Here is a 12,224-nt window from a genome sequence, read left to right on the forward strand (position 1 = left end):
ACACTATCTGAGGAAAAGAATGATGCTAATTCAAGAAACCAAAAGAATATTACAAATGTTTTCCATATTGATAAAGTATAAAATGATTTCATTTTTGTTTTTAAAACATATTTTCCCTCTCTGTTTCAATATAAAATAAAGTATTTTAATTTTATTATGAAATTTCAAAACGGTTGCTTTTTTTTACGAGACATTTGACGGGAAGCAGCTCCACTCTATTTTGATAGCACTGCTACTTCACAATTGAAGCAGCTTGTAAAAATGATTGCAGGAAAACATTTACAAAATGCTCAAAACACAGAAGTATTACCAGCTAGCTGTTTTTCTATGTCAACAAAACTATGGAATATACTAGCAAAAGAGCTGGGTGTCTGTTTAAGCACATTCTCAACCCCAAAGGCTAATAACTATTAAAAATGGTGAGGAAACTGTACCCAATCACTGCCAAACTGACTCCATTTGTGTGTTGCAGTTAAGTCGATGGGATCCAATAGCAAAGTTGTTTCAGAGTCATTATTAACTTCTTTAATTAACTAAGTTTCAAGAGATATACTTTGTTGAAGTAACAAAAGCAAAGGACCATCACCTTTGAAATGTCATGGTATTTTAACTAGACAATTTCAGAAGACTCAATGAGGGGAAGAGAAAAAAACCAAACATCACCTAAAGATTCATTTTCCATAGTTTTATCTTACAAACAATAAAAGGACAAAAACCTCTTGTCCTGTTACGCTTTAATTCTTGTTTACTCCTCTGTACATATCTATTTTGATTTTGGCTGGATACACTGAAAGTAGCTGGTAAATAAAAGTTGAATAACTGCCTTTTCTAAATGTACGTCTCACACAACAGATGATGGAATAAGGGACTGCAGGAGGTCCCTGACAGCCCTTTGCTTCTATTTTGAGTGTTGCAGAAAATACAGTTAAATAACTAGTTCAACACATAATCAGGTTGCTGCACATATGTATTTTATAAAAAACATTAGTTGTTCTCTTACATGTATATATATATTGCAGAGGCACAAGTAATTCTACCATGGAAGGTATATTTAAACATTTGCTCCTAATACAAGGTATTTTTAAAATATGTGTACCATAGGTCTCTAGATTTAAAAGTTAACTATAAGGAAAAAGATGGCAAAGGACTAAATACAGTAATACAATCTATACCTACCAGGAGAGAATTTGGTTGTATCCATATTGGAAATCCCTCTCCTGACATTTCTTGACAGGATATACCAATTGGTTCTCATGAAAGTACAGAATCTTTCTCAATTTCCCAAGGTCAGGTCGAAGGGCAGCCAGTTCAGTCAGGTTAAGCACTGAGCTTGAGAAGAGGATCCTAGGAAAGAAGGAAATTGGGGTTACCATCCGAGCATACTCGAAGGGGCATTCTTCACCTTCTCTTCTCTCTACTCATTCTACCCCAAGGAAAACATATCCCCCATAGGGACACATCAAGAGTTAAGCCTAATACCATGTAGTAGCATTCTAAGTTTTGATCTCTTAAAAAGCAGCTGCTAAGAACTATAAAAGCCCTGAATCTCATTGGTCTTCTCGGCTCAGTTACTGAGAGATGCAAAAAAAAAAAAAAAAAAGCTGGATGGATTTTATTGAAAAAGGCAAGAAAAGCTCTATCTGAAGGACAAATGGAACAAAGATAAGGCTGACTGGGGAATACTTTGCTTGCCAGTTTCATTACACTTTACTTCTTTATGCAACCAACTACTGAAATTCAATATATGAGCAGGAATGGCACATGTTCGTGTTATGACATAAACCCTTTTGATTTATGCAACAGACTTATCTAGTGAGGGAGGGCTTTTTCTCTTGGCATGTTTCTCACTGCCCCCCTTTTAAATATTCTGCAGTATTTGTGGGGTTGGTTTTATATTTTCTTCTCAATTACTGGACTGCTAATGGCACCAGACGTACAGTCTGTAATATCCCTTATATAAAACCTAAATTTAAAAAATGAAGAAAGGCTGGTTCCTTGTCTTTGGGGGGAAAAAAGGAAACTGAATGTCTACATATCCATGTTTATGAACTAAATAGTGTCTATTTACTCATTAATTCCACAAACATTTATTATAAATGCCTACTATGTACCAGGGTCAAGCCAGGAAGAAGAGAAAAGGTAACCAAGACAGCCCGCAGAATGAATGCTGTCTATAATAGTGACAGGAACAAAATATTAGAACAAACAGACAACTGTCTGGGACAACCTGGAAATATTTCACTAACAAGGTGGCTAACACATGTGGACACAGGAGAGGAACAAATTACAGTCCCTGAGCAGCTGGGGACATTTAGATGGCACAATTTTGAAGAAATGCCACCTTTATAACATAATATAGAATCATTTAACCCTTACTGCTTTAATTCCCATTCTAAAAAAGAGATTCAAGAAGGTTAAGAGTTTTTCTTAGAAATCGCACTGGTAGAAAGTAGCAAAGCAGAGACTCCTGGTCTTTTAAGCCCAAAGTACTGCTCATTACACTATGGATATGAATTTGTTGTGCACCACTTACATTGCAGATGCTTTTTATTGTACTTAATAAATACAAAATAGCATACTTGTTATTACCATGATTACAACTACTATAAATTCTCCCTTGCTGACAAGCCAAATGGCTAACTTCAGGTGTTTATATGATCTGCCACACTAGCCTTTCACATAAGAATAATAATTACATAACAAGAGCATATGTCATAAATGTGAATTCAAGTGTCTTCTTCATGGACTAAAAGAGGAACAGAAGACCCAAAAGTAGAGACATTTCTAAACTCACATGATTTATTCCTTTAAAGTAAAAATTCTTATCAAGAAGATGCATTTTCAATTCTCTATTTGTACTCAACTAAAGCAAATAGAAAATTTATATCCCAAAAATATCCTCTATTTTGTCCAAAAATATTCCCACCACCATCAAGTATAAACTTTTCTAAAACGGGGACTGGGGACTTCCCTGATGATCCAGTGGTTAAGACTCTGCACCCAATGCAAGGGGAATGAGTTCGATTCCCAGCCAGGGAACTAAGATTCTGCATGTACACGGTGGGGTCAAAAAATAAAAATAGAGACTGAAAATTCTGAAATACAAAGATATTTGCTTATCTACAAATCTGATCTTTAGCAGAGAGAAAAATAAAATTTAATCTCAATCAATATTTTCCTTAAAAAAAAAAATAGGTGGTGATTGGTAGAGCAAGTTATTGAGTAATAATTCCCCCTCTCTCTTTTCCTGCTCCCACCCTCAACATACACACTATTGCAAGCAATGACTCAATCATTGAGACCAAAGTAAACATGATGCATTCACACATAAGGAAGAAAAATTAACTACAGCTTCCATCTATTAATTACATGGAGAAGCAACTTCCATTAATTAATGGAGAAATTTGGTAGACAGATCAAACTTAATATGAACAATGGTGGATCAAACGGATATCATGTATTTCCCAATATATGACAGAAAGACAGAGATCGCCAATTCCTGCACAAATGTTTAATCTGAATTTGGTCATGAGGAAACAGCCAGCCAGTCACAAAATAAATGGGGCTGGATCTTCAAGAATGTCAAGGTCATAAAAGGAAAAAGAAAATCTAGAGTAAAGGGGAATAAAGAGATCCCCAAACAAAATGCAGCGTGTGATCCTTGATGGGATACTGAGTGGGGAAAAAAACAACTATAAAAGATATAAGGACAATAGGGAAACTCTGAGTATTGGGTTGAATACAAAATTGTAAAGTTTTATCAATCTTAAATTGAAGTGTAGTAATTTTACTGCTGTTATATAGGAGAATATCCTCCTTCTTAGGAGACATGTTGAATTATTTACATGTAAAGCATCATAATGTCTGCAACTAATTCTTAAATGGTTTGGTCAAAAGGTCACTAATAACAAATATTCAAATATTCATAGAAATGTTTATAATTGATTAAATAAATGGTATATTGTAACTCATTGATCTACCTTTACCAATTTTTAAGTTATACATTTATAAAACTACAAACTTGGGAGGATATGCATTAGATGGCAGTAAGTAGAAGGGGAAAATGTGTTACATTCCATAAATAATGAATCCCTCATATATATATTCCAACTTATAATCCAATTGTTCATTTGTTCCATGGGAATTATCCTCAGGGTGGAACATCTGTAGCAAATGTTTAACTAAAGCAAGGCCTTTACTCTCCTCCAACCACACACCACCTCTCTTTACCCTACCTACCAGCTGATTCATAATCAAGGAATCCAAATTTAAAATTGAACCTTCCAAATAGAAGTTCTCAAATGAAAGGATGCAATACATTCAGAAATAAAATGGCACTGGTTTTCACAATATTACCCATTTGGAACTGCCCACACCAACACTTCCTTCAGTTTGTTCAGTCATTAATAAGAAACTCATTTTATTTTTATAACTAATTTTGAAATAGGCCTCACTACTTCTAAATTGTGGAAATTATCTCCAACATAAGTAAAACATTTCTCTTTGCTTTTTCCTTGTAAAATGATAGTTAAATTGGACAATAAGCAATCTCCTCAAATATTCAGCTCAGTAATACATAAAAAGAAGTGAGGAAGATGCTCACACACACACACACACAAAATGCAGGTAAGATTCATAGGCAATTTTTACTTTGCCCTCTTTTATCAATTAAAAAAAAAAAGGTACAATAACACAAGGAATGACATCACTCAATCAGCAGTTAAACCCTAGGTTCCCAGTGTTCATCTTGCCTCAGGTATTATTTAAGCAATAAATCCTAACAAGGTGAGCTTTATCATCCCACATTGTGTCTCTGGCAGAAAAGGGCACAAGGTGATAGCAAAAACCACTAGGAACAAGATAATTCCTGACAGCTGCTGCTTGAGCACAAGTTAAATTGAACAGTTTATCTCAGCATGAAGATGTTATAAGGTTTTATGTTTAATATTTTTAAATTAACATAAAACCCAGAGAAAGCAGTTGGGCAATCTTTCACAAACATGACATACTACAATCACTGTATAAGCTGGATTAGTACTTATTACCATGCTACTACAGAATTAAGCTGTTTTTAGACCACCAAAGAGCTTTAAATTGCAACTTTTGTCTCTGTAAGAGAAACCTATATTTAAAATGTCTGCTAAATTCAAATTAACGGCTACATCATTAGCTCACCATCTCACCAAAAGTATAAGTAAGCTGCTATTAAAATCGTCTAACCAAAACGGTTCTGTGTTATAAGAACGTTCTAGTATTTGGAATTGTATCCATATACATGCTTCAAGTATTTCCAATATACATTATACCTACAATCTGAGTCACGTTTGCTTAAGGAATTATTCAACATAATTAAATTCAAGATTTTATTCTTCTTTGGTTCAGTTTGAATATACTTGTTGTTTGCCTTTCATCCTATTTTCTTGATGAATCAAAAAAGATGTTAAAATATATCTAAGCAGTGTAGCTGTGTGACTACTGTTATCAAGATGCATACTTTTATACCTTAAAAGTATGAAGTATGAAGGGGCAGTGAAATGAGAAACAGAGAACAGGCATTCAGTATTCTAAACACTGCCATATACAATCAAGGAGAAAATCCTACATGGACTAGTTACTCTTGCCCAGTAAAATCTTTTCAATAGTCCCCCACTTTCCAAAACCATTTATCACATAAAGGGATACAGAACACAATTTAACACAGATACTAATTTGCACTGTTATTTATACTTAAACAATTTCTTACAGGGCTTCCTCAAGACTTTTACAGAAAAATAAATGCCTTCTTCCAGGTGTGTCACTTTGCTCAAAACTCCTTTGAATACTCAAAATAAACTCCTTTTCCAGATTCACATTGCCCAACCTCACTACCTAATTCTTCATTCTTTTGTTGCCTGTCTTGAGTTTCTGTTCCTTGATATCAGCTTCCAGGATTCTAGATACCATACCTTCTGTGATATAATATTTTATTCATGATGAAAAATTTCCCTATCTATACTGTTCAATATGGCAGCAGCTAGCTAACATGACTATAAAGCACTTGCAATGTAGCTAGTGTAACTGAGAAACTAAATTTTAAATTTAAGCTTAAATTAAATTAGGCATAAAGTAATTGAAAAGCACAACTGAGATGGACCAACTTTCTTTAACCCAACACTCCACCATCCTACCTGAATGCAATGCCTCACTGAATTGATTTCTTTGTACAGACTCTTGATTGACTTATGATAATTTAATTTCTAAGTTCCTGCTGACTTACTGAATTTCACCTACCAGGGTCTCTAATTCTAGAAACCCAGAATGATAATTTTTTACCTTCTGATAATTAGAAAATACATGTTCGTTACAGAAAATGTTTTAAATTCAAAAAACATAAATGAAGTAATACACAACCACCCTGGAAGAGATGGCTACTGTTTGCATCCTGGTGCTTTTTCAGTCAGTCTACATTAAGCACCTATTATTTGCAAGGCACTAAACTAAATGATGGACCCAAAAGGGAGAACAAAGTAGCTAAGGCAAGAAGAAAACTGGCAGGTTGAGAAACTGAATAAGGACCAAGGAAACTGGAGCCATTTGTTCAACAAGTCACCAGAGAAGATGTTGAGGATGTCAATGGGCCTCTGTGAGACATGAAACGTACTTTGAATTTTATCATTAGAGCAATGGGAAGAGAAGAAAGGGTTTTAATTAGGGAAATGACAAAACAATAAATGCATATTTGATGGATTTACCTTTACTCTTTCATTTTGTAATTTGTATAAATTATTACAATTTTATTTTTTGCTTTTAGCATTTTACATGCTTTGCTATGTTAACAATTTCCAAAACACATATTTTAACAGATTTCAAGATACAATGTGTCATAATATCATCAACTGGAACATGAGTTTTAGATATATGTTTAGATTTATTTAAATACATAAAGTCTAAATTTTTTCTTATATAATCTATGTTTCTATTAAATCTGTTTATGTATTTTGTGAGCTGTTTATTATTTTTTAATATCAGAAAACATTACTCTGCTGCAGTATGGAAAACAGACTGCAAACGGAATCATTTTGGAAGAAGGGACAGCAGTAAGGGACATGACGGTGGCTTGAACTAAGATGATAGCACTGATGGTGCTGAGGAGCTGACGGGGTTTGCTGATGAACTGGATGTGAGATGTGAGAGAGAAGAGTGTTTTATCCTTTCCTCCACTGTGTCACTTTCAAAGTGTTTTGACAGTGTTTCAATGTAACCGGGAGCTCAGTGATACATACATTCATATATGAAATTTATTCCCAAACATTTCAAAAGTCTTTGGCTTAAATATATTTTTTTAATTTATTAAAAAAAAAAAAACCTGTGTAGAAAGATAACTGAGTTCTAATCACTAATCCCTGACATAAAACATCATTTTAACTATGTTTAGTTGTCAGCTGCTGCTGCTGCTAAGTCACTTCAGTCGTGTCCGACTCTGTGCGACCCCACAGACGACAGCCCACCAGGCTCCACCATCCCCGGGATTCTCCAGGCAAGAACACTGCTGCTGCTGCTAAGTCACTTCAGTCGTGTCCGACTCTGTGTGACCCCATAGACGGAAGCCCACCAGGCTCCCTCGTCCCTGGGATTCTCCAGGCAAGAACACTGGAGTGGGTTGCCATTTCCTTCTCCAATGTGTGAAAGTGAAAAGTGAAAGTGAAGTAGCTCAGTCGTGTCCGACCCTTAGCGACCCCACGGACTGCAGCCTACCAGGGTCCTCCATCCATGGGATTTTCTAAGCAAGAGTACTGGAGTGGCTTGCCATTGCCTTCTCTAGGCAAGAACACTACTTGATCTTAATTAGAACATGTCCACTTCACGCTGAAATGCTACGGATTCTCAAAAACCTTGAAGAACACATATAACCAAATGTTCTCATTTGCTGAAACAATTAAAATTATAAGATGAAAGCCATAATTAAAGGGAAAAGAAACAGGGAATTCCCTGAAGGTCCAATTGTTAGGACTCAGTGCTTTCACTCCTAGGGCCTGAGTTTGATTCCTGGTTGGAGAAAGATCCTGCAAGCTGCAAAACAAGGCCAAAAATAATACTAATAATAAATAAAAATAACAAAATAAATTAAGGAGAAAGAAACGTAGTCATTTAATTTGCTAGGTTATTGCGGAAGATAATTTACAAGCTAATAGTTTCCCAAAAGCTGTCCCATGATATAGCATCAATTAAGAGGTTAGTTTTGGTTTCTTCTACTATGTAATATTTATTTCCTGTGCTTATCATGAAGACTAGAAGAACACAATACAAAGAATACATGTTCAAAAGGCAGAGTATTGAGGTCTGTAAGCAGGACCTTCCATTAAGTAGTATCTCCAATTGGTTTCTTAATATCTATCCACCCTATCGTCATCAGCACTCTGAACTGCCTTACAGACACTTCAGGAGACAAATTACATAATACCTGTAGTGCTTTCTTAGCTAGCAGTGCCACTTAAATCCAGATATCTCTTAAATCACTCCAGCAAACTCTCAAGTATTTTAATTCTTCAAGACAGTAATTATGTTTGTAACAAGAAAAGAATTAACAGGAAGGGAAGATGGGCCTATTATTGAAAAAAATAAAAAATAAACTGAAATTTTTACTGTGTCAAAAACACTTTTTATGTATTTGTGGACTAGAATCTGTCAGGTATATTCTTGTAAGGTACAAAATAACAACAGTCAATCAGACATGTATAGATATATCTGTTTTAGACCATCTATCAATAAGTCAATAAATCAAAATACTGTCAAGTCTTTTGACTTGACAAGCTAAGAAGTACATCATGAGAGCTGACAATATAATTGGCAAAACAAGCCACAAGTACAGGAAACATTAAATAACAATAAATTTTAAAAAAGGTAAGTAACAGGATAGGCAGCTCTGTCCTGCCCAAGAAATGTCACAAAGCAGTGCAAGGCTGATTATGAACGAAGGGATAGGCACTAAGCTCCATCAGTTCAGAGGAAGAACAGAAAACTAAGGGCAGTGGAAAACCAGGAAGTCTCAAGTTTACTGAGCATAACAGGGAAGGCCTGCGTTCAGAGGTTTTGGGTCCAGAAGGATCAGCGTTAGTTAAATAAATCAGAGAGGAAGGACAATTAGCTAAAGTTAAGGATTTGAAAAAAATAAAAGGAAATAAAGAGGCAAAACTAAAAAGTTTTTTTTTTTTTTAGGTAATTAACTTATTTTTTATTGGAGGCAAATTATTTTACAATATTATATTGGTTGGTTTTGCCATACATTGGTATGAATTTGCCCTGGGTTTACATAAGTTCCCCCTCCTGAACCGCCCTCCCACCTCCCTCCTCCCTTTATCCTCCCTCTGGGTCATCCCCGCATGCCAGCCCCGAGCATCCTATAACATGCATTGACCCTGAACTAGTGATTCGTTTCACATATGACAACATACGTGTTTCAATGCCATTCTCCCAAATCATCCCACCCTCACCCTCTCCCATAGAGTCCCAAAGACTGTTCTATACATCTGTGTCTCTTATGCTGTCTCGTATACAGGGTTATTATTTGCATCTTTCTAAATTCCATATATATGTGTTAGTATACTGTATTGGTGTTTTTCTTTCTGGCTTACTTCACTCTGTATAATAGGCTCCAGTTTCATCCACCTCATTAGAACTGATTCAAATGTATTCTTTTTAATGGCTGAATAATACTCCATTGTGTATATGTACCAAAGCTTTCTTATCCATTCGTCTGCAGATGGACATCTAGGTTGCTTCCATGTCCTGGCTATTATAAACAGTGCTGCAATGAACATTGGAGTACACGTGTCTCTTTCAATTCTGGTTTCCTCGGTGTGTATGCCCAGGAGTGCGATTGCTGGATCATATGGCAGTTCTATTTCCAATTTTTTGAGGAATCTCCACACTGTTCTCCATAGTGGCTGTACTAGTTTGCATTCCCACCAACAGTGTAAGAGGGTTCCTTTCTCTCCACATCCTCTCCAGCATTTACACTAATAGATGGAGAAATATACCATGTTCATGGATTGGAAGAATAAATATTGTAAAAATGAGTATACTACCCAAAGTAATTTATACATTCAATGCAATCCCTATCAAGCTGCCAACAATATTTTTCAGAGAACTAGAACAAATAATCTCACAATTTGTATGGAAATACAAAAAACCTCGAATAGCCAAAGCAATCTTGAGGAAGAAAAATGGAACTGGGGGAATTAACCTGCCGGACTTCAGGCTCTACTACAAAGCCACAGTCATCAAGACAGTATGGTACTGGCATAAAGACAGAAATATAGATCAATGGAACAAAATAGAAAGTCCAGAGATAAATCCACGCATCTAAAAAGGTTTTAGAACCTAGAGGTAACCGAATATAGCATTAGAAGTTCATGAAGTTCATATTTTACCTGCCAACCATAGAGGGATATCTTGTACATATATTATCATACTGCTGCTGCTAAGTCTCTTCAGTCGTGTCTGACTCTGTGCAACCCCACAGACGGCAGCCCACCAGGCTCCCCCATCCCTGGGATTCTCCAGGCAAGAACACTGGAGTGAGTTGCCATTTCCTTCTCCAATGTGTGAAAGTGAAAACTGAAAGTGAAGTCGCTCAGTCGTGTCCGACTCGTAGCGATCCCATGGACTGCAGCCTACCAGGCTCCTTAGTCCATGGGATTTTCCAGGCAAGAGTACTGGAGTGGGTTGCCATTGCCTGTCCTTAATTGAGTTAAGAATGTTCATTGGCAAGGAAAAGTGGTAGTAAAACAAGAGGATAAGGACTCAGATGAAGTACCACCAGCACTGCTGCTGGGGAGGTTGCTCTACACATAACCAAATACAGATAAAACCAGTTCATTTAAAAGCATGGCTGTCCATCATTACTTTCTGATAACAAAATCCTTAACACAAGTTTTTGAAAGTGCATCTTCTTGTTTAATCATTATCCTAAGAGATGTGTCCTATTATTCCCATTTTACCATTTAAGTAGTTAAAATACAAAAGGTTTGATTAAGTGCTAAGACAATAGCAGTTACTAAGAGGCAGAGATGAGTTTCAAATCAAATTAATATGGACTCAAAGCCCCTGCTTTTATAGTTATCCCACAGTGATTTTGAATCATCAGAGATTAGAACTTGACAATGTTTCCTGTTAACTAAATTTATGAGAGTCTATGTCTTGAGAAATAGAAGAATATAAGGTACAAACCTGTACTAACCTGGACAGTTTTGTTTCATCCCTTCATTCATCACATATTTACTGAGTGATTATAGTGTTAGACAAATTGTGGAAAGGTGATAACCATCAACGAAGGATCTCCTGAAGAAATGCAATCTAGGCACCACTCTAAATAATAGGAAGGAGTCACCAGGCTGAAATAACAAGGAGTTGGTTGGGACAAGGGGATAGAGAGAAGTGGATGATATTAAGAGCAATGAAGGAAACAGAAATGTCTGACTTGGTAATGGGGAGGGAGAGGGAGAGGTTAAAGGTGACTCAAGGGTTTCTAACTTATGTAACCAGCCAGGTAGTAGTACCATTCCTTAACATAAGAAGAGAAAACATATCAGCAGTTGGAGTAGAGGAGAAATATTGAGGCAGATTTTACAAATGTGGAATGTAAGTGGAGTATAGACCAATGAAAGAAACTGCATTGGAAATTTAATTAAACTAAAGGGTTTGGTCACCAAATGTGTCTGTTAAAAATGCGAGTTTGGACTGTTATATAATTTTACATATTGTGCTACATGTTTCTGCCCTATTTCATATGGTATCTTGCTTCCTCCCATTAAGAGTATACACTCCTTGATGAGATAAATTAGACCTGCTGTTCTTTTCTTCAGTATCCTTAGTTTCTCCAACAAGGCAGTTACTACCCTGCATCTTAAGTTCTTTTACAGCAAGCCTTATATATATCTTCCTTGTTCACTCCCTTATCTCAGGTGCTCAGTAAATGTTTTCAAATAAATGAATCAATAAATCATTCATTCATTCATTACTTCCCTGATGGCTTAGACAGTAAAGAACCTGCCTGCAATGCAGAGACCAGGGTTCGATCCCTGGGTTGAGAAGAATCCCCTGGAGAAGGGAATGGCTAGTCACTCCAGTATTCTTGCCTGGAGAATTCCATGGACAGAAGAATCTGGCAGGCTACAGTCCATGGAGTTGCAAGGAGTCAGACAGTATTGAGGGACTGACACTTCCACATTCACTTTGATGGAGTC

General features: G+C 36.2%; 1 protein-coding gene across 8 annotated transcripts in view; it reads right to left on the reverse strand.

The window, feature by feature from the left end:
- The window catches only part of QTMAN (queuosine-tRNA mannosyltransferase), a 433,783-nt gene that overhangs the window by 235,236 nt on the left and 186,323 nt on the right, over positions 1-12,224 (reverse strand). For all 8 annotated transcript variants that reach the window (XM_088829198.1, XM_055398709.2, XM_055398710.2 and 5 more), the window contains one exon: positions 1,177-1,344. In XM_088829198.1, coding sequence (XP_088685324.1) covers positions 1,177-1,344 — 168 coding nt within the window. The remainder of the gene's footprint in view (positions 1-1,176; positions 1,345-12,224) is intronic.

This window comes from Moschus berezovskii, chromosome 2, assembly GCF_049115385.1.
Source record: "Moschus berezovskii isolate FMDL1 chromosome 2, NW_MosBer_1.0, whole genome shotgun sequence".
Taxonomy (NCBI): Eukaryota; Metazoa; Chordata; class Mammalia; order Artiodactyla; family Moschidae; genus Moschus; species Moschus berezovskii.